Source organism: Chelmon rostratus, chromosome 3 (genome assembly GCF_017976325.1).
Source record: "Chelmon rostratus isolate fCheRos1 chromosome 3, fCheRos1.pri, whole genome shotgun sequence".
NCBI classification, from domain to species: domain Eukaryota; kingdom Metazoa; phylum Chordata; class Actinopteri; order Chaetodontiformes; family Chaetodontidae; genus Chelmon; species Chelmon rostratus.
In genome coordinates, this window is record NC_055660.1 from 24,756,497 (window position 1) to 24,777,449 (window position 20,953).

The following is a 20,953-nucleotide window of genomic DNA, read 5'->3' on the forward strand; positions in this document are numbered from 1 at the left end:
TAAGTCATGTGTGATCCTGCTCTGATGGAACCTCGTACCATACTGATGTTTACTACCAAACGCTGGAGATATTACTTTATTTAAAATGTTTTGTTTTTTTCCTCTGTAATGTGCCTAGATGTGCGTTCGTCTCTCTCTCTCTCTCTCTCTCTCTGTGTGTGTGTGTGTGTGTGTGTGTGCGTGTAGGGGGGGTATTACTGTGGGGTATTGCGTCACTAGCTGTCTTTACTTGCGCAGGCTCTTTACATGGTGGTCTTTGGCTGTGGGCATCCTTTGCTATATTCTGACTCATGCGCTGATATCAGAGCGGAGCTTTAATGCCAAACTGTTGAAATGATTGCGTCAAGGGCAACCTCGTGAGGGTCAAGTTTCCTCACTTAGCAAACTGGGAGCCATTTGTGTCACTAGCAAAAAACACAGCAATCGTGATCATAATACATAAAGGGTTTTTTATTCTTTTTTTGTGATATAATGTTTCAGAAACAGCAGCATTCCCATGGCAACTTGAATATAATCTGCGCGCAGCCTCGCCGATGCCTACTGTCACCCGTTATTATTCGACTTTCTTAATTCACTGGATGTGTAAAACATTTAATTTCCCTGCTACAACCGAGGCTGGGCCTGGAGGAGAGAGGAGAGGAGAGGAGAGGAGCGCAGCGGCACTTAACTGGTTTTGTTATGAGGGCCCGATGTGCGCGCTGGCTGGCATCGCAGAGCCCCAATCAGGTGCCATTACACCCGGTGTTTGAGAATACCATTGGCTGGTGGGGAAAGGAGCTGTGCGCAAAACCAACCCCGCTGCTCACACTCGCCCTCCAGAAGCCGAGCTGAGAACATCATCCGCTTTGAGCGCTTAGGCGCAGTGATTACATCCTCACAGAGAGAGATAGAGAGAAAGTCCTGTTATTCGCCGCTCTTTATTTAGAAGTTGCATTTGTTGCAGGTTTCGGCGGTGCGTAAAGAGGAGTTTTTTTTTTTTTTTTTTTTTGGCTTTCCTCCCCTGCTCGTGTGGAATTTCCCATGTTGTTGTGTGACTTTGTGTGAAGAAGGGGCAGTCTGTTCTGTGCACAGGGAGTGTTGGCTATGCGTCCTGGCTCCAGCCTGCAATGTTTGCGCTGACGCCAAAACTCACAGACCGGTGCAGAATTGATTAAAACGGAGAAGCTCGGATCAAATGGCTGTGCTTCTCACAGCTGAAACAACACAATGTTCCACTGACCCGAGGCAGACGAGAGGAATTTCAGAAGCGGACAGCCTTGTTGCTGTTGATTTCACTGCCTTTTTACGGACAGAGGAAATGGGGAACGCTCAATTCTTGTAAGAAAAAGGAATAACACTTTTTTTTGTTTGTTCCGTCTTGAAGTGCACTTTGTGAGAGGGAGAGGAGATGATTTGGTTAATATTCCTGCTCTCCATCCTGGATGGAGCTGTCTCTCAGCTACACTACTCCGTGCCAGAGGAGCAGGAACCTGGCTCTGTGGTTGGGAATATCGCGGAGGATTTGGGGCTGGACATTACCAAACTTTCCGCTCGCCGCTTTCAGACGGTGCCTAGTTCACGAACACCTTACCTGGAGGTGAACTTAGAGAACGGTGCGCTCGTGGTGAAGGAGAAAATCGACCGGGAAGAAATCTGTAAGCAGACCATCCCGTGCCTACTGCACCTGGAGGTGTTTCTGGAGAACCCGCTGGAGCTCTTCCGCGTGGAGATCGAGGTGATGGATATCAACGACAATCCACCCAGCTTTCCCGAGACGGACATTTCCGTGGAGATATCGGAGAGCGCCATTCCCGGGACCCGTTTCCCGGTGGAGAATGCCTTCGATCCCGACGTGGGCACGAACGCGCTCAGCACATATGCCATAACGAATAATAACTATTTTTACCTTGACGTGCAGACGCAGAGCGACGGGAACAAGTTCGCGGAGCTGGTGCTGGAGAAGTCGCTGGACAGGGAGCAGCAAGCGGTGCACCGCTATGTGCTGACGGCTGTGGATGGGGGCATCCCGCAGCGGACCGGGACGGCGCTCCTGGTGGTTAAAGTTCTGGACTCTAACGATAACGCGCCCACCTTCGACCAGACTGTGTACTCGGTGAATCTGCGAGAAAACTCCCCCGTGGGCACCCTGGTCATTCAGCTCAACGCCACGGATGTTGACGAGGGACAAAACGGGGAAATAGTTTATTCTTTCAGCAGTCATAACGCCCCGCGGATAAAGGACTTATTCAATATTGATGCCAGAACAGGTAGGATAGAGGTGGCGGGCGAGGTGGACTATGAAGAGAGCAACACGCACCAGATTTACGTCCAGGCTAAAGATCTGGGGGCCAATGCGGTCCCCGCGCACTGCAAAGTGCTGGTCAAACTCGTGGACGTGAACGACAACACGCCAGAGATCGGTTTCAGCACCGTGACTGAATCCGTGAGCGAGCAGGACGCTCCGGGCACCGTGATCGCACTTTTCAGCGTCTCGGACCGGGACTCTGGTGAGAATGGACATATGAGCTGCGAGATACTGGGAGACGTTCCGTTCAAGCTGAAATCGTCTTTTAAAAACTACTACACCATCGTGACAGACGGACCGCTGGACAGAGAGAACACGGACTCCTACACCATCACCGTGGTGGCCAAAGACAAAGGTCAGCCTTCGCTCGCCACCAGCAAGTCCATCAAAGTGCACGTCTCCGACGAGAATGACAACGCGCCCCGTTTTACGCAGGCGGTTTATGATGTGTATGTGACTGAGAATAATGTGCCCGGTGCTTTCATTCACGCTGTGAGCGCTTTGGACCCCGATATAGGACAGAACGCTCTTATTACCTACTCCATATTGGAGTGTGACATACAGGGCATGTCTGTGGACACATATGTGTCCATAAACCAGGACACCGGCTACCTTTACGCGCTGCGCTCTTTCGATTACGAGCAGCTGAAGGAGTTCAACTTCATGGTCCAGGCTAAAGACTCTGGCGCTGCTGAGCTCTTCTCCAATGCCACTGTAAATGTGATCATAGTTGATCAGAATGACAACGCTCCCACCGTAATAGCCCCCATCGGTAAAAACGGCACAGCCAAAGAGCACCTGCCGCGCTCTGCGGAGCCCGGCTACCTGGTGACGCGCATTGTGGCCATGGATGCGGATGATGGCGAGAACGCACGGCTGTCCTACAGCATCCTGCGCGGCAACGAGATGGGGATGTTCCGCATGGACTGGCGGACAGGGGAGCTGAGGACAGCCCGGAGGATCTCGCCCAAGCGGGACCCGCAGGGCTACTACGACCTGCTGATCGAAGTGAGGGACCACGGGCAGCCCCCTCTCTCCTCCTCGGCGAGTGTGAGTGTTATGTTAGTGGACAGCGTGGTCGAAGGCCGCAGCGGGGATCGCGGCTCGGCCTCCAAGGCAAAGGAGACCTCCCTCGACCTCACCCTTATTCTCATCATCGCCTTGGGCTCCGTGTCCTTCATCTTCCTCCTGGCCATGATCGTGCTGGCCGTGCGCTGCCAAAAGGACAAGAAGCTCAACCTGTACACGTGCCTGCTGGCCGGTGACTGCTGCCTGTGCTGCGGCTCGTGCTGTAGCAGGCAGGCTCGCGGCCGGAAACAGAAGAAGCTGAGTAAATCTGACATCATGTTAGTTCAGAGCACCAACGTGACATCAGGGGTCGGGCCTGTGGGGCAGGTGCCCGTAGAGGAGTCTGGTGTGGGCGGCGTGGGAGGGGGCTTCGGCTCCCACCACCACCAGAACCAGAACTCCTACTGCTACCAGGTGTGTCTGACACCGGAGTCGGCCAAAACGGATCTGATGTTCCTCAAACCGTGCAGCCCGTCCCGCAGCACTGACACGGATCACACCAACCCCTGTGGCGCCATAGTCACGGGTTACAGTGACCAACAACCGGACATCATATCCAATGGCAGCATTCTCTCTAATGAGGTAAGAGCAGCCTGAATCAGCTGTTGTCGCCCGGGGCTCCACTGAGCTCCCTATCACATGTATTGAAAGTGCACAAAGCCGCGATTTAAAAGGGCTAACCTCATTTTAAAGATCCTCCAGAAATCAGCAGCCGTGTCTGCTTCATGTCAAAGTGCGTTATCCATTCAGGTCACGCGCAGCAAAAGTCCCTGAGAGGATGGAGGTGGTATTTGCTTTTGACTTGACTGTTCTGCTCTGTGCCTTTTAATCATTGCCATGCGTAATGGTGATTGGACATGTCAATTGTTAAATCTCATGTGGCCTTTTAGTTTTATTCGCAATGGACTGCTGTCAGATCAGCCTTTGTGCCGTGCGCCGGGAGTGTGACGGAGATTTTGACGTTGGGCATAAAGTGCTGAGAATTTTCCAATCAGACTGCAGAGCTGGAAGATGTATTTCTTTTTGCTTCATGTTTTTACTATATGTTTGGTGATATTGGCTTAATCTGACCCATATATGAATATACTCGCATGCGCATGCATGCATAGTCTAAAGAAGTGAATTCAAGATCGGCAGGTTTTGAATATTTGGGTTCCCTGTATGGCGAGGAGCGGCTCTTTTAAATAATGTAGAATTCTGATAACATCACTGATGAAAAACAGGCATAAATGAATCAGAAACTTCTCCCGGCAAGAAAGCATTTCTGTGCGTGCCAGACGGCTCTGCTCCATGAGCAGGCGTCATTAACTGGCCCTTCTTTGGTCCAGAAATTGGAGTTGATATGGGCTATAAAATCAACGCAGAAGAAAGGGGGAGACGAGTGAGTTGACGGGCCTGTTTTGTGTTCAGCCTGTGCGTTCTGCTCGGGGAGCTGTGGGAGTTGAGGGGGGGGGGCTTTTTTGTTGATTGCGGTGTGGCTGGAGAAGAGCCAGACAGCCAGTCACAGCCTTGCCTTTGCTGCGCGTTAAGTATTCCGCGCACGGCGCTGCACGGCAGCACCGTGAACAAAGGTTGTTCAGTTTCAGCATCGGGCGGCTCAATCATTTACGCATTCAATCGCCTCCCTAACCCACTCTCCCCTGCTCCCGTCTCTTCTCGCCCACTTACTCACCAAGTGGATGCGCGCACCGTCGGCACACAGCTTCTTCTGACACAGCTACACGTTAACAACCAATGTATGCATACGTGGTCGATTATGTTCCTGTCATCTAGCATAGACCCCCTTCTGATGCGTTTATTACTGTGTCTGTTTGGCATTAAAAGTGATCACATGTCTGTTTCTGTGGGTCTTCTAGACAAAACACCAACGAGCAGAACTCAGCTATCTGGTGGATAGACCCAGACGTGTCAACAGGTAGTGAAGCACTCACACACACACACACACACACACACACACACACACACTGTATTATTACCAATGTACAAAACCTAGTGAGCCACATACCGTCCACCACCAGAGGACCTATAACATCCAATAGCCCTCGTGGAACCACAGCCTATTCACATATCAATAAAATTGAATATTACACCCATCAGTGTGAAACCTGTATATTCTGCATCATTAATTGTGGCTTTGAGAGGCTACATGGTTCCCAGTGTGTCCATAACGTTCATCTTCAATTTGGCATCAGTCCCATAACTGACAGAGCAGCGCCTATTAAAGCTCTAATGCTGGATTTCATTACATGCCATGTGTAACATCCAATTTAGACTCTTGACGGCCACCGTGACTGTATTAATGTGCTGTTGATTTCTGATGCACCCTCTCTTTCTCCCTCTCTCTGCCCCTCATTTAATCCTCCTGCTCTCCCTTCATCCTCCCAATGTTGCATCTCGACCTCTTTCTCCCTTTTTCTGCGACACGGCTGTCCTCCCTCTCGCTTCCCCGCCTCTCCCAGCTCGGCATTCCAAGAGGCGGACATCGTCAGCTCCAAAGACAGTGGCCACGGCGACAGCGAACAGGGCGACAGCGACCACGATGCCACCAACCGGGGTCATTCGGCCGGTGAGTTCTCCCACACTACACGCTCTTACACTGTCAAGGCTCTCTCTCTCTCTCTCTCTCTCTCTCTCTCTCTCTCTCTCACACACACACACACACACACACACACAAACACACACACACACACGCATACCCTTCCCTAATCTGTTTCCATAGTGTGCATTTGCGATTGTGAATGGGATAATGCTGAGTCGTTGGTGCGGATCGGTGACTTTTAATTTCCTTAATTTGAGAGTGTGCGAAGGCCCGGGCTCCAATGTTGCTGGCTGGCTGGCTGGCATGAACAGGCCCCTGAGGTGTTGATTGTATTTCACACCCGGGTGAAAGGGAGGCAAATTTGGGGTGATTTCCTTCCCTGCCTCTCGTTGTTCTCCACTCTCTCTTTCTAACCCCGCCGCTGTTTCACCGAGCAGTGCTGAAGGGACAGCGACTCGCAGCGAGGCAGCGTGAGGCCCGTGCTGCTTTCGTGGCATAAATCAATAGGGTCGCTCAAAGAAGGGAAAAGGCATGGAAGCTAAATTGATATAATGAGATGCATTTCAATCAATCAGCCGTGCAGTGGGTGATTTGTGCTGCCTTTGCTGGTTATGGATTCAACTGATCAAGCACAGTAGCGGCTTTTGCATTCTTTGTTTATGTTAGCCACATCTGTGGCATAAGCTAATAAGCTGGTAAAATGTTGGAACATTTCCCCATCCACGCTCTCACTTCAGGCTTATTTACTGACTCTCATTTCTCTTCCGCACTTTACAGTGCAGTAGATTTTTTTAGACAAGGCTTTAGGTCTTATCATAAGCCTTCCCTTGTTCTCTCTAAAATTCTATTAGGTTAGTACCTGTTTATTGATCAAAGTGGAGTCAGACAAAAAGTGGAGCAATACAAAATCTCATTTCATATTGAATTGCCCTTTCCTTCTGAGGGATTGTTCCACGCGGCTCGCGTAAGACCCCTGTCTAGACCGGAGCCTGCCAAATATCATATCAGTGCTGGGAATACAAATAGAGCAGATTAGATAGGTGTTGTAGGACAGTGAATGGTCCTCATCAGGCTCCACGGTGTTTGACATTATTAATAAACCAAGCCCAAATAGCGAGCCAGTATGCAGCAGTGGTAGTGCCACTCCCTGCCCTCGCTGATGAAGCAGGCTGGGAAGGTCAAACTGTTTAAGACTGAAATGCAGAACTGGAAGAAATCCAAAGGCCCACTCCTTTCTTTATTAAGAATAAATTGTTTTGTGAAATATATATTAACATGGATGTTTGAGCACACACTCGGAGTTGGACATTGTCCATCAGAATGTGGTGTAGGACTGTCTGCAACAGCACTGCCATGCAGGGTTTGGCCGTTTTTGTGAACATTTTTGCAGCTGTACTCAACAGACCAAAGGCAGAGGCACACAGGAAAGAGAGGGGATCACAAGGAGCGCAGGCTGTATGAATATGCAATATGCATCTTCTTCTATTCACCTAGCAGGTAACCTCAGACCTCAGTAAAGAGCAGCACTGACACGATGTTCTGGCCAGCGACTGCATTTTAAAATGCACTATATGTGGAGTGCTACTTTGAATTCCTTCGTGCTGGTGACAGGACTGCATTCATGGACCAGTAACATGTTTCCTCAGCTTTATCTGGCTCCGAGCGTGCCCGTTTGGCACTGGCCTGGGAGTGTACCCAGTTGGTGCTGTACTCTGTATTTCATACAAGGAAACCAACATTTGATCCTCGTGTTGGATTTAGAAGGGAACAGCTTAGGACTCCATGGGAGGTAATATCACACGACTGGTACTTTGGAAAGAGGGACACTTGAGTTTCACAGACGTCTGTAAACAACAAATCCAGACGGAGTGTGTGTGTGTGTGTGTGTGTGTGTGTGCGTGTGTGTGTGTGGGTGGAAAGGTATACCATTGTTTGATTTAATATGTGGGTGTATACACGATACCTGTGTGTAATCCGCTCGTGTGTGCGTGTGTGTTTTGTGTGGGAGAAAACGAGGCTGGGTGATGATGTCTGTATTGAAAAGGAGTTTTCCTTTGAGACGGTACTCTGGGAAGCTTAAATAAGATTCAGTTTGAGGAGAGAGACTGGTAGCTGGTGCTTGGCGCTCTGCCAGATGTATATTGTCTCTACATAGGCATACCCGTTGCTCATTTGCTTTGCTGTATGTACATGTGTGACATCTTTGACTGTGTAAATACCATATACGGATATGAATATTGCCGGCTGTCTCGTGTGGATTTGTGCGCTATGTTTATTTATGCTACTGCGTGCGCTCGTTTAAAGGAGTCTCATGCCGGGTGCGTGTTCTTCACTTTTGCGTGAAGGCGGCGGGGAACCAAACTGAGAGAAGCCTGAGCCAAGACTATGTATAGGCGTGTATTTCTATACATTTCTGCAGTGTTTGTGTGCATAAGCACATCCGTGTGTGCACATGCATACACACATATGTTTAGCATTCACTGACAGTATGCATATTTGCATCCTCTGTGTGTGTGTGTGTGTGTGTGTGTGTGTGTGTGTGTGTATCTGACATACACATATTCTCTTCCAGGGTTTGTGGCAGGGTCTCATCCTTCATTCTGTCTCCCCCACACGTTGGCTCTCCGCAACACTCGGCTGATCAGTAATTCATTTCTAGAACCTTTGCATAGCAATTATCAAAGGAGGGTTAGAGGCAAGGTTTCCTCACGGGACCGCGCGGCACACTCTCCCTTTTGGTGCGCCACGGAATATTTCAAATCAAGGGAAAACCATTTCCAGTTGGCATATCATCAACTACACCTGCCGTAGCTTCCCGCTCGGCCGCTCGTCTGACACTTTAGAAAATAAGTCTCCTGACGTGGTTTTAAATCAAAGGGACACTGCTTGTGAGGCTGGGCTATCAGCAGATACCTTTAAAAAGTGGGCAAATGGCTTTTCTGAGAGCAGCGTGTCTGGAGCGAGGCACCGCCGCATCGGGAGCCAAAGCACTATTGATTGACTACCACACCTTTTACCTCCCCACACCCCCTATATTTTTCAGGCTGCTTGATTCAACGCAGACACTGTTTTCCTCATTATTTCCCGCATCATCCTAATAGGAGATGGCGGCGTGAGTGAGCAGGGAAAACAAAAAAGGTGACAGATAAGAGAGGATAAAATATTCATCAGCGGAAAACTGTGGCATCTCAGAAAGCTTCGATCAGCTGTGGAAGGCTGCGTGACGGGTGGGAGACTGGAAATGATCATTATCATGACGTTTGTTTGGGTGAGAACAACAGCCGTGACAAATGGGACAATTAAATCACTGTGGCAACGGTGTATTAGATGGCTGATTATGAATTAGTAGCGGGCACCGTGTTGCAGTTTCCCATGTCAGCGAGCTGTCAGAGGAATTTAGCATACAAGGTTTTGAAACACCCTCCTCTAAGGGCCTAGATACTGACAAAACCGGGGTCTGAGTCTGTGATCCACGACCATCTCAGGTTTATTTCAAAAGCTCACATAATGAAAGAAGTAAAGAGACCATGGCCAATTTGGAGGAAAAGAAGTTGAAAAAAGGCTGAATGCTCACAAAAGATAATAACTTTGCTTACATAGTGATAAAACGACAAACAAACAGGGAAAAAAAGGTCATTTAACAGAAAACCTTTCAGTCAAGAAAACATGCTCAGCTCTGTAGTCAACAGTAATAGTATCAGACTAAGGCTGCAACTATTTTCATCATCGATTTGTCTGCTGTGTGTCAGAAAATACTAAAAAAATTCTTCCCAGAGTTGAAAGTATCATCTCAAAATGGCTTGTTTTATCAAGCAACAGTCCAGAACCCAAAGGTGCTCTGTTTACGATCATGCAAGACAAAGAGGGTCAGCTAACCCTTGCACCCTTGCACCTCAGCAGCAAACGCTTGGAAAGTTACGCAAATGAAAGAGCGACAGAATGATTCAATCAGGAGCAATGAAAGCGGAATAAGGTCCTAAAATGTCCCACCTCTAACGGACGTGACATTGTTAAAAAGCACAGTTTGCATTCGAGCCTTCAAAGCCCACCGGCAGAGTCAAGCATAAACAAGAGGAAAGTATCTCAATGTGACATGAACAAGTAGAAATCAATTACAGCAAATAGGATAAAAACATTGCCTCATTAAAAAAAAATCAATTTGCATTTTGCCTGTAACAGGTGGAGATGTCACCACTTCTTCCGAGCTGAGTGGCTTGTTGAATATCAATAACAGTCAGAGCGGAGAAAGGGAAAGATCAATCCGTGTGATTAACTAATTGACGACACTACTTCCATTCCCGCAACACGTTTTTCTAATTTCACACTAATCATGTAAAAAAAAAAAAAAGCGACACTTTTGGAACTTGGTTAAGGTAGACGGAGCGCGGCGTGTATTCACTTCAGCGCAGATTTGTGTGGAAACAAATCAAAACCACAGGAAGAACGTCTGACATGATGATTATCAAAACGCATCTCCTCGAGAGTCTCGATGAATGTGTTCTTGGAATGAATAGCCTGGGTTTTCTGAATGAACTGAATAGCAAATTAAGTGTTCCCAACCCTGGAATGGATGAAAAGGATGACACAAGCCTTCTTCTCTCAATGCCTCGAATCTGCTGAAAACATAAGATCAAAAAATGAAAAAGATATATTCTCAGGGGCTCAGGGGGGAGCGTGGATATTTATCGCCGAGGCTGAACACGAGGCAGCAAGACGAATGGAAATCTCGGCAAAGTCTTGGGAGTCATAAACATGCTTTGGCCATGAGTAACACACATTTCATCCTCTCTGCCCAGAGATTTAACGTCAGCGAACATCTGCCCCAGCCGGGCTAAACTTCCTGCAGACGCAAAATATGATGTCAGGACGTGTGTTTGTGATGCTCAACGCGAGCTCAGGTGCTGGGTAATCTGATCTGTGATCAGCAGCTTTAGTTACACTGCTCTCTAATGTGGCACGGAATATAAACTGCAGCACTTTTGTGCACCATGAGTATGCATTCTGGCAACAAACTGAAAGGAGGCTTTATTACAACTTAGGTCTCATTATTTAGAGTTTATTTAGAAGAGCGAGGTGGAACTTAAAGGGAAAATACTATCCAAAGTTAGACGAGCCTCACCTTTATTTTGGTGGGAACAAACAAGTCTGGCCAGTCTGTAGCAATGTGACAGCCAAAACTAAGATAATGAGTTGTGATAAACCAGAGTTAGCCTTAAACGGTGCAGTCAGGACTCAGTGTGTTCATGCCTGTGTCTAAGATATAGCCCGCTCAGGGCTTTACATCATGTCTCACTGCAATCAAAGAAGAGGCTAAGTGATGAAAAGCGTACAAACCAGAGATCAATAACCAGTGGCCATCCAGAATCTTTGTTCTAACAATATCTAAGGGCCGATATTAATCAAACAGACACTGTTAGGCAAGCGGCCATCTTGGCTCTCCTTCCCAGCCCAGTTGCCGTGTCAGAAACATCGAAAATGGTAGCTGCCTCTCAGAGACTCGGAACAATTTCTCTGTCTGTCATTACTGGATATGGCAGGAACCATCTTGCTCTATTTTGGCCCTGGGAGGTCTCTGGTTTACTCATCACAGCCTCACTGGCCAACTCGTGTAAGGAAGCTATGCTACTCCCCTGCCGTCCTGAGCTGCTGTCCAAATATTGACGTTTTGTGTCTGCATTCTCTCCGGAACAGTGGAGGACAAGATGAAAAACAGAGGTAGGGATAGAAGACACCCTCTACCTGGGGGATGAGGAGTGTTGTTTTTTCTTTTTTTTTCAGAGATAAAGAGAAAGGAAGAAGAGAGGATTAATAACAAGAGACAGAGACACAGAAAGAGACACAGAGGGACTAACAGAGACGGAGGGAGGGAGACAGACGAATGAGTGCAGGGAGGGAACGGCTGCGAAGACGACTGCGGCAGATATATGCGCGCAAAGTGAATTCAAACAGGGGGCCGGTGTTTTCCCTGGATTTGTTTTCCTTAATTTCCTCTCTCCCAGTTGGTGGATGCATGTCAGGCAGCGCAATTAGTCAAATCACACCGGCGTGGGATTTCGGAAACACTCAAAGACGTAATGAAAGAACAAAGAGCAGAAGTGCTGATTGCTTATTAGAAAGTAGATTGTGTTTGCATTGTGTGGCGTTGTTTACGTCTCCCTGTGTGTGTGTGTGTGTGTGTGTGTGTGTGTGTGTGTGTGTGTGTGTGTGTGTGTGTGCGAGCGCGCTCGTGTGTGTTCTTCCTGCCTGATGAGGTCACGATGAGAGATAGGACTGCTGGCAGGGCCTGTCATTGCCAGTCACTGTTTTGGTTGTTGTTTTGCTTCCTGCCCGAGGAAGAAAAGGTGCTTCACGGGAATCAACAGCCACCGGGTGTCATGTGGTGTCATGGCCTGTCTGTCTGTTTACTTGTGCGCATTTGCATATCTCCGCGTTAAGAGAGTATTTTTAAGCGGGCGAGCGTTTGCAAACATATGTGTTGATGCCGCTGTTTTTTTTATGAGTGAGCCGGCAGGCAAAAAAAATAAAATAAAATAAAATCACTAAGTAGTTTGGAAGCCGGTGACAAGTTTCTCCGAGCCTGATGTGCGGTAAACAGCGGCTGCTGCAGACTATATTTACCAATCATATCCAGAGCACAATATACCTGCTTGGTAATATGCTGAGATATGACAAGCACAGAACAAACTGAACTTTCTCTTAATCCTTCAATATTAACTCTGCATCTTTATCTGCGTGCATGTCTGAGTGCTGTCGGCGCTGTTGCACCTGTGTTTGCTTTTGCACCTGCGCTTCCGACTTTCTGTTGATTTGTTGGTGCGTTCAGAGGAAGGAGAAAGTAGGACTGCGGCTACCAGCTGCTTTATCTGCACAACAGCACAGCGTTGATTAGAGGGCCCGAGGTCAACACCCCTGTGTGTCCGAGGAGGAAATTCATTTGCAAAAACTCCATTAAAAGGCTAAAGACTAGCTAGGAGGTGGGAATTAGCAGAAATACAGTGATTTCTGTGCCCCCGGCCTTTAAAGACACACATAAATATACATTACTTCCAGGGGTGAATCGGAGGTGATATGCAAGTCATCGCCAGTCAGAATCTGAATTAGCATTTGCACAGATCTTCCAGAGTAGCTTTCCCGCACTGCACTTGTTGGAAATTTTGAGATGGCTCATTTTGTTCCCCACCGGATCAGATCGGATCAGATTTCTTTTCCAGAGTGCAGAGGTGCCGCTGACCCACACCCCACATGTTCTAGGCGGTGATAAAAACAGACCATTGGCCAGCCAGATGAGAAGGAGATGAACAGACACCGTTGAATAGAATACAAAGAAAGTGGCTGTCAGGTCTTATATACAGCCTGCATGGCTGTTTTTCTGCAGTTTTATTCAAGTAAATAACCCAGAACGGTTTAAAAGCAGGTTGGAGGCTCCATATATCCCACAGGAAAACAAGACTGTGCTGTTCATCCTTGAGCGATATTATTAAGTCTGGCAAAGTTCAGGCGTAATTTTACGTCGACCGTTATCTGACATTCTCGGCATTTATTCGTATTCATTGTTAAACTGGGATCAGCTGCAGCCCCACATGGCCCTGGATAGTTAACAAAAGGGTATAGAAAACGAGTGGCTGGATGGATGCGGGGAAGATTTCCATACGATGGGGTTGAAGTGCATAAAAATCTAACGCTGGACTGGAGATTTTTCATTTCTGGTACTTAAAGCAAATTCCTCTCCCTCTCTGTGCGCCCATCTGCGAGGCCCGGGTCTCCCCCTGTCTTTTCTGGCCATTGCTCTTTCCATCTGCGATTGCCCAGGTCTCCCCTTCTCCTTCCTTATGGTTCCCGCAGTCTTGCTGCCTCTCCTGCCTGCTGTCTCTGTCTGTGAAATCTGTGACTCCCCCGTCTGTTTGGCCCTCGCTGTCCCCTGTCTGTGAGCCTCGCGTCTCCTCTGGCTCTCTGGCTACTGCTCGGTCTTTGTTGCCTGTCTTGCTCCCCGTGAGGCCTGAATTAGCAACACGATTAGATCCACACAATGCACACGAACGCAGTAAATAGAATAGGCCACGGTGGCCAGTCTTTGACGAGGCGTTGACAGTGCTTGGCTTTCTCGTGCGCTCTGGATGACATGTACAGTTAGAATAATTCCTAATATAGTAAATTAAGTCACAGCTATCAGTGTGTTTTGCTTTCATGTTCAGCAGCTGTTCTGGTACTAAATTTCGAAGGCTTTTTACATTTTCTGGTCTTTGATTGGACAAGTTCAACACTCTCGCCCTGTCATTTCTCTGGCTGTTTCTTCCCTTTTTGGTAATCGATGCCTAGTTTCAGGGTTTCATTTTTGGTTTCAGATACTGGTGGGACACAATGAGGAAAAAGAAAATCAACTCAACAAATATTTTTAAATCAATCTAATTCCTCATCCACTGCTGAATTTTGATTAAAAAAAATAAATAAAAAAACCTTTTTGTAACATTTATTAAATTATGTTGAATGTTGCTAACACACTTTCCATAACAATGGTAGCATAACAAAACAGATAAGTATAAAGTAAAATGAAAAGACTAAAATGCTATGTAAACCTCTGCTGTTCTGTTAAGGCACCGATGCTGTTTCCTTGTGTATTTTGTACTACAAGGAGCACTGTGCCTTACTGCCTTATCATTGATGTTCTACTCAAGTGTCTTTTCAGGGAGATATTAACTGCAACTAAAAATACAGATTGAATGATGTCTTTTTTATCTGAAAAACACGCAAGCTGTTATTCTGCCCTGAATGTGTCTGCAGGTATTTATGTAGCCTGAGAGGCAAAACCCAGGGCATAAACAGTCGGCAAAGCGCTCGCTGCACCACTCGCTGCTGCTCGTTGAGCTTATTGCTTTGAGCGCACAGTAATAACTGAAGGCGGCTCGTATCAACATTTTAATCAACTTCTCTTCCGTCTCATCTAGACAGGTGGCTGGGCAGAAAGAGGACACTGTTTAGAGAGATTTTAGTCAGAAAATCAACCTGAGACAAAAAAAAAGAGAGCAGTATACAAACAGGATATTTGAAAAGTGAAGGGGAGATGTCCCCTCCATCCAGAGGTGACACGATCTTGACCTCTCTAATGTTGTGTTTCCAGTGCACAGGTTTTTATCTATTTTTAACAATGTTTTAGTCTTAGACTTGTTAAATTGGCGTCACATTGCAGGAACATGTCTGAAACGCAGAGATCAGCAGAGCAGCCGCATCCAATCTGACAGAACAAAACAAAGCAAAAGTGGAAACTCAGACGACGCGCGCCACCGTTTTTAGGACTAGTGACACTTTCTGTGTACTTGCCTCTTTCAGTGAAGATAAAGATAATCCATAATCTGTGACAGGCTGATATTTTGAGATTTAGTCTTAGTACGCAGGGGCGAGAAGGTGGACAGGACATGGAAGGGTGTTTTTCTTTCCTGAGAGCTGGAGGTAAAGATGGAGCCGCAGTAGAAAAGAAAAGAACAAAAAACAAATCTTATATTATGGCAGATAAGACAAAGTTATCATATAACTTCACTGGGGTGGTTGTATGGCTATTCTTTCTTATTAAAACTGATACGGTACGCTCCCACCCCCTTTAAACATTATTCCTCCATATCTGCCTGTACATACTCTGCATAGGCTTATTTTTCTCTGCAGCCTAATATCTATCGATATGTATGCTTACATTGCGTTGTGTGTGTGCGTTTGCGCGCACGCCTGCTTTTAGTAATAGAGGAGCAGTGGCATTATCGGTAGGCTAGATCAGTGGAATAGATTGGTGTAAGTGGACCCTTTGATCTGAAGCCCTCTCAGCCTCGGGGAATTACAGATTACAGATTTCTGCTGTCTTTGTTTCCCCATCTCTCTTTTTCTGCTCCCCTTTCCTGATTCATCCTCCTTTCCTCCCCTCGCCCTAAAACGCCCGTCACCTGCTTTGATCCCGTCATTCCGACGCTCGGCCACATTCGCCAGCGGAAAAGCTACGCATCCAGTTTGCACGCTGAGTAGAGACTGGCTGCAGAGTCTCATTACTATGATGACTCTGTTCGTCCCTCTTGTTGCTATCTCTTCCCTTTTATAACGTCTCTCGTGCTCTTCTCTCGCCTCGTCCCCCTCCCTTTATTCTCTCTAAGAGAGTGTAATTAATATAACTGGTACCTCTTTCACACTGGCCATGTGCGTGAGTCTGTGTGTTGTTCTATTATACCATCTCAGATGTTCATTTCAGCTTTTTTAACTTGATTTTTTTTGTATTTGGCAGTAGCTCTGCGTCAATTACACACTTTGCTGGTTTGCATAGGGATGATTGACATTAGAGTGTGGTTACGCGGACAGTGAAGGTTTTCTGGTTTGTGTGGTGCATTTCTTAAGATAATTGTCATTTTTTTGTGTAAGGATGATGGAGTATGGATTCACAGTTCGTCTCTTGGTGTTTGTGAATCAATTGTGAGTCTGACAATGCTGATGTGGAGAGAGGGTGAAATGTTTTCGGAACACCACATCACTTTGATTGCACATTTCATTCGGAATGAATGAGGTGAGGAGGAAAACAAACAATTCGCTTCATCAATGTTGGCCTTGTCTCTTTGATGAATAGCTTTTGCTGCACTTTTTCTGCTTGCGACATTGGCGAATGATTGCTAACTTATGTTCTCTCTTCTGGCCTCTTTCTCCCATCTCCCCCTCCATCTTGCCTTTCCACTCCAAACATCCACACCACCTCTCCTCTCGTGCTCCCTCTTCTTTTACGTGTCATCCCTTATATCTCTCTGTAATCGTCCATCCACGTTTCCGCCTTCCCGCCTCTCCCTGCCTCATCCCGCTTCCACTTCCCATCCCTCGATCTGTATCCTCTCTGCAGGCGCCGACCTGTTCTCCAACTGCACGGAGGAGTGCAAGGCCCTGGGCCACTCCGACCGCTGCTGGATGCCGTCCTTCGTGCCGTCTGACGGGCGCCAGGGGCCGGACTACCGCAGCAACCTGCACGTCCCCGGCATGGACGCCACGCTGCCCGACACTGAGGTACCCTCGTCCGTCAACCTCTCCGACCAACTCACCATGACCTCGTCCACCGCTTCGTCCAACGATAGGTCATTCTCCACCTTTGGCAAGGACGGTCAAAGGTCACAGTCACACCACAGCCTTCACCATCACCTCCATCAGCAACAGCAGCAGTACAGCTCCAGCACGCTAGAGAGGAAAGAGTATGATAGGGGGACCCTACCGTACAAACCCACCTTTCTCTGTGAGTATCAGTATGAAAGTTCGCTGGGACCCTACGACTTCGGTCTGGTCCAGTACAGATACTAAAGGAGGGGACGATGAATCTGCCTCTCGATTCTGATCTGGACTTCTTATGTTGTTCATCAACTTTTCATTTCTTCTATTTTCAAGGAGTTTTAAAAGATACGGCTTTATGTTCTGTTGCATTGTTTTGTTTTATTTCATCTTATTTTATTATTCTTTTGTAAATTATAATTTCTTTTTTGTCGAATGTAAAATGTAATCTATCATTGCTAGCTCCCCTTCTCGAAAACTGACTTTGAAAAACTCAGTCTAACCCCATCCAAAGCCTAAGTACTGTCTGTAATCATGTGACTTATTACAAAATAAACTAAATTTGAATTGGACGGTTAAACTGCTGTGGCCCCTTTTTCTTTCTTTTTCCCCCTTTTCTCTAAATTTCCCCTCAAAATTCTTTACAATCTGCCTTTTTATCTGATGCTCATATAAGTAAAGGTCACCAACACAAGCACACGTCACGTCTCTGTTGCCATTTCCACACACCAACAATTAAGCGCTGTTTGTAGTAGTTGAAAACACGATCTGAGTGTACAGACAGGGAATATAAGATCATCTCATGTTGTAAAGGACATCTTTTTCCATTCGCTCAACAACTGAGTTTTGCTGGCGCACGATGACTTCCCTACTGAATAGCTCGAGAGGTGAAACACACAACCCACGCTTCTCCTTTTTTTCTCAAGCATTGAAGTCCATTTCGCTCTAAAAAGGAAGTCTCGAGTATCTATACTTGCTTGCCTGCGGATCAATACCTGACATAAAGAAGGGTAGGTGAGGTGGGTTTCTCAACCTTGAGGTCAAGATTCTTCAGTTGGAAAAGCCGTGTACACAAGTCTGTGTGCAAACAAAGCAGACAGTAGGACTTTAATTTGGAACATGGAACATATTGATATCCATTGGCGTATAATTGAGTTTCCAGCCTGCATTTGTAAAGACGCAGAATCGGACTCTTTAGAAAAGGATGGCAGGACACTTTGCTTTCCGAGCTCCATATTACATGAATATTCTATTAGCTCTAAGAGTAGAGAATGGATTCGATATAGGCATTCAGTAGAGAAGTCATTTCCAGTCAAGTCACCACCATGTTAACCACCATCCTCCATGATCCTGCATGCTGACTGTGGGCTGTTTCTCAGGTAAAGGATGAGCACCATAACCTGCTTTTTTCCTCCCTTGTTTGCGACTTAGCAAACAGAGCCGAGCAATCTTCCTCTTGCACATCAGGTCTGTGAAAAAAATAATTTGTGTTTAGCCTTTAGGTGCTAGAGGCTGCTTTGCTCCAAATATAGCTGCCTGCACGTCTGCTCATCTCGTTTGCCTCGCAGGGTTAGGATAAATGCACTCCATATTCGCTCGGTCCAAAACTCACAACTTTATTATATTTCATTTTAGTTTTTTGATTTATGATTTCACCCGTTCTTCCTGGTTTGTTGAAATAAATTGACCCCATGCTGCCACGGCAGAGGTTTTGTTATTCATCAGTCTGTAAAAAATATGAGAATGGTCCCAGAGGCTGAGGCTCTATTAACCAATAGGCATCATGTTCTACTTTTAAAAATAGCAGCGTGTGCTACTACTGGCTACGGCAATGCTCTGATCACCAGGGTTGCCTTGATAAAGGGTTTATAAATGTTTAATGATCCATTTATAGATAATTAATGAAGCAATTAGTGCTCTGTGTATTTTCTATCCATGCATTATGTAGCCACCAAATTTTGAACATTTATCTTCGCTGATGGACATGTTTTTACCCAATTCCCAAATTAGTTTTACCATTACACAGCGAGGACCAGCCTTTAGGGTGTATAAATAACTTCACAGAGAACCCTTTGTGGCATATATCCTTCAAGAGATGGTATTTCGAGCCGGCTGTGTCACTAAAAAGTCTCAAGGGAAAGGGTGCCATTTGTCTTAACGAGTGTGTTCTCTGTCTTTTCAGCCCGCAAAAGGATTTGCTAGCTCGTTCCACGTGGACCTGTCGGAGACAGCGTGAAATTCTGTACTAGACCACCAACACTGATGCTAGAGTCAGCGAAATAAAACTAAACAAACAGCAACCTGGACAACAGCAACCTTGGCTAAGCTTCATTATCTTGGGTGGCGAACTGTAACAGAGCCTTGGCGGTGGTCGCCGGGGAGGAGAGGAGAAATAAATACTCAGTAGCTGTAAACCTCTAGATATCTGAGGAGCAATCCAAGGCCTTATTCCTCTCAGCAGGACTGAGACCGGGGCCGCAACACTCGACATGTGAAAATTATAAAGTCATCAGCAGACGGAAGAGAGGAACCGACATGGACGGAGGGATGCAAAACGAGAAGACGAGGGAGCGATTAACTCACAGAGGTGTTTTTTTTTTCCTTTATTTTTTCGGACTGAGGAGTTAGCCTGTAGAGATCTGTGTGTGCCTGTTTACATGAAGAAAAACTAATGTTTCTGTACAAACTTCAACCAATGTCACACGGAACCCTTTAGCTATTTCTATGGTCACCACTAAGCCAACTGTACAGAGACTGTGTGCAGGGGAAAAGAGAGACTGACAGCCAGAGAGAAAGCGAGAGGCTGAGCGACAGACAGACAATTAGCCAGCGAGAGAGTGGGAGCAGGTGTTGTACAGGTCTAAAATGACAGAAAAAAAAAGAAGGAAAAGGGGACAAGCAGAGATGATGTGCAGTACTATAAATTCTGTATCTCCGGTTTTTTGACTTGACTGTCTTTATATAACTTCTCTTTTTTTGTTTCTGTTGTTCTTTCTGTGTGGTTAAAGTGTGCAGACTCTAACGTATTCCAACTTACCGTTACAGACAGGAACATGCGGTCCGGAGACGGGTTCAGTCCTCTTTCAAGTTAAGCCACTTCAGGAAGGAGATTTTAACAAATTCCACTGCGTAGAGGGGGAAAAAAAAGGGAGAGAAAACAATCGCCATGTTCAGTTTATCAATAAAATATCACAAGTGAATGTTCTCATTTATAAACCAGTGACGAACAGTTCTCCAGTTCCTTCCTGAGCTGACTGCAGAGAAAGTGAAAATGACCCTTGACCAGGATGTGGTTCCCTTGACGCCATTGGCCTATACATAAACAATCAGACACACTCAGTGGTTTTTATCATGTGTGCAAAGTGTTTACTGTGCTATTTTAAAAAGCTTATAAATGAATATAAATCTATATATAACTATATATATATATATACAATATACTTTTTTCTGAAAACTGTGTAACCATTGGTTAGTTTCTACACCTCATAATTTCACTCAATCTAATAATACCAAGTGCTACAAAATCAAGACTTGTATCGATTCAGACGAGGAGGAGTGCTTCAGCCTGAGAGGCAAACCCCTTCGCGCCAACCAAGGATTAAGTTGATGTTCTTATTTGATTGTTACTTTTCACCGTTTACAGATGCTGGGCCTTGTGTGTAGCGAAGACACCAGTTGAGTTGTTTTGGCCTGTTGTGTATTTTTACTAGCAGAATATGTGTTCATGTACAGGAAGGGGGACTATCACAATCGAGCTAGATATCAAAGGTTTTACAATCATTCAAGAGAGGCGTACACAGATAAACATGGACATAAACAGACGAAACACGGTGCGGCGCAAAGTACTGCACACACACACACGCACATGCACACACACACACACACAGGTCAAGTGGTGATAAATAAACAGTGTCATTGAAATTCTCTGACGTGTGTTTTGTTGCGCTCACTTGAGATTTATATCATGTAGCTGATACTGGGGACCTTGACTGTCTTTTACTTTATCC

At 46.3% G+C, this 20,953-nt stretch overlaps 1 protein-coding gene across 2 annotated transcripts; it reads left to right on the plus strand.

The window, feature by feature from the left end:
- The first annotated feature begins 1,387 nt into the window (after positions 1-1,387).
- Positions 1,388-19,213, plus strand: pcdh10a (protocadherin 10a). 2 transcript variants are annotated; one of them, XM_041933661.1, is made up of 5 exons: positions 1,388-3,934; positions 5,209-5,267; positions 5,812-5,918; positions 16,750-17,133; positions 19,129-19,213. In XM_041933661.1, the coding sequence occupies exons 1-5, from the start codon at positions 1,388-1,390 to the stop codon at positions 19,146-19,148; spliced, it is 3,117 nt and encodes a 1,038-aa protein (XP_041789595.1). In that variant the 3' UTR covers positions 19,149-19,213. The 2 variants fall into 2 exon arrangements, with proteins under 2 accessions (XP_041789595.1, XP_041789594.1); XM_041933660.1 differs by lacking the exon at positions 19,129-19,213 and having other exon boundaries at positions 16,750-17,445.
- Positions 19,214-20,953: the final 1,740 nt, after the last annotated feature.

Bases quoted from the DNA above. Each gene is read 5' to 3' on its own strand.
- pcdh10a (XM_041933660.1), top strand. From the start codon at position 1,388: ATGATTTGGTTAATATTCCTGCTCTCCATCCTGGATGGAGCTGTCTCT. The intron at 5,268-5,811 runs GTAGTGAAGCAC...CGCCTCTCCCAG, and splicing joins AGACCCAGACGTGTCAACAG to CTCGGCATTCCAAGAGGCGG. The intron at 5,919-16,749 runs GTGAGTTCTCCC...TCCTCTCTGCAG, and splicing joins CAACCGGGGTCATTCGGCCG to GCGCCGACCTGTTCTCCAAC.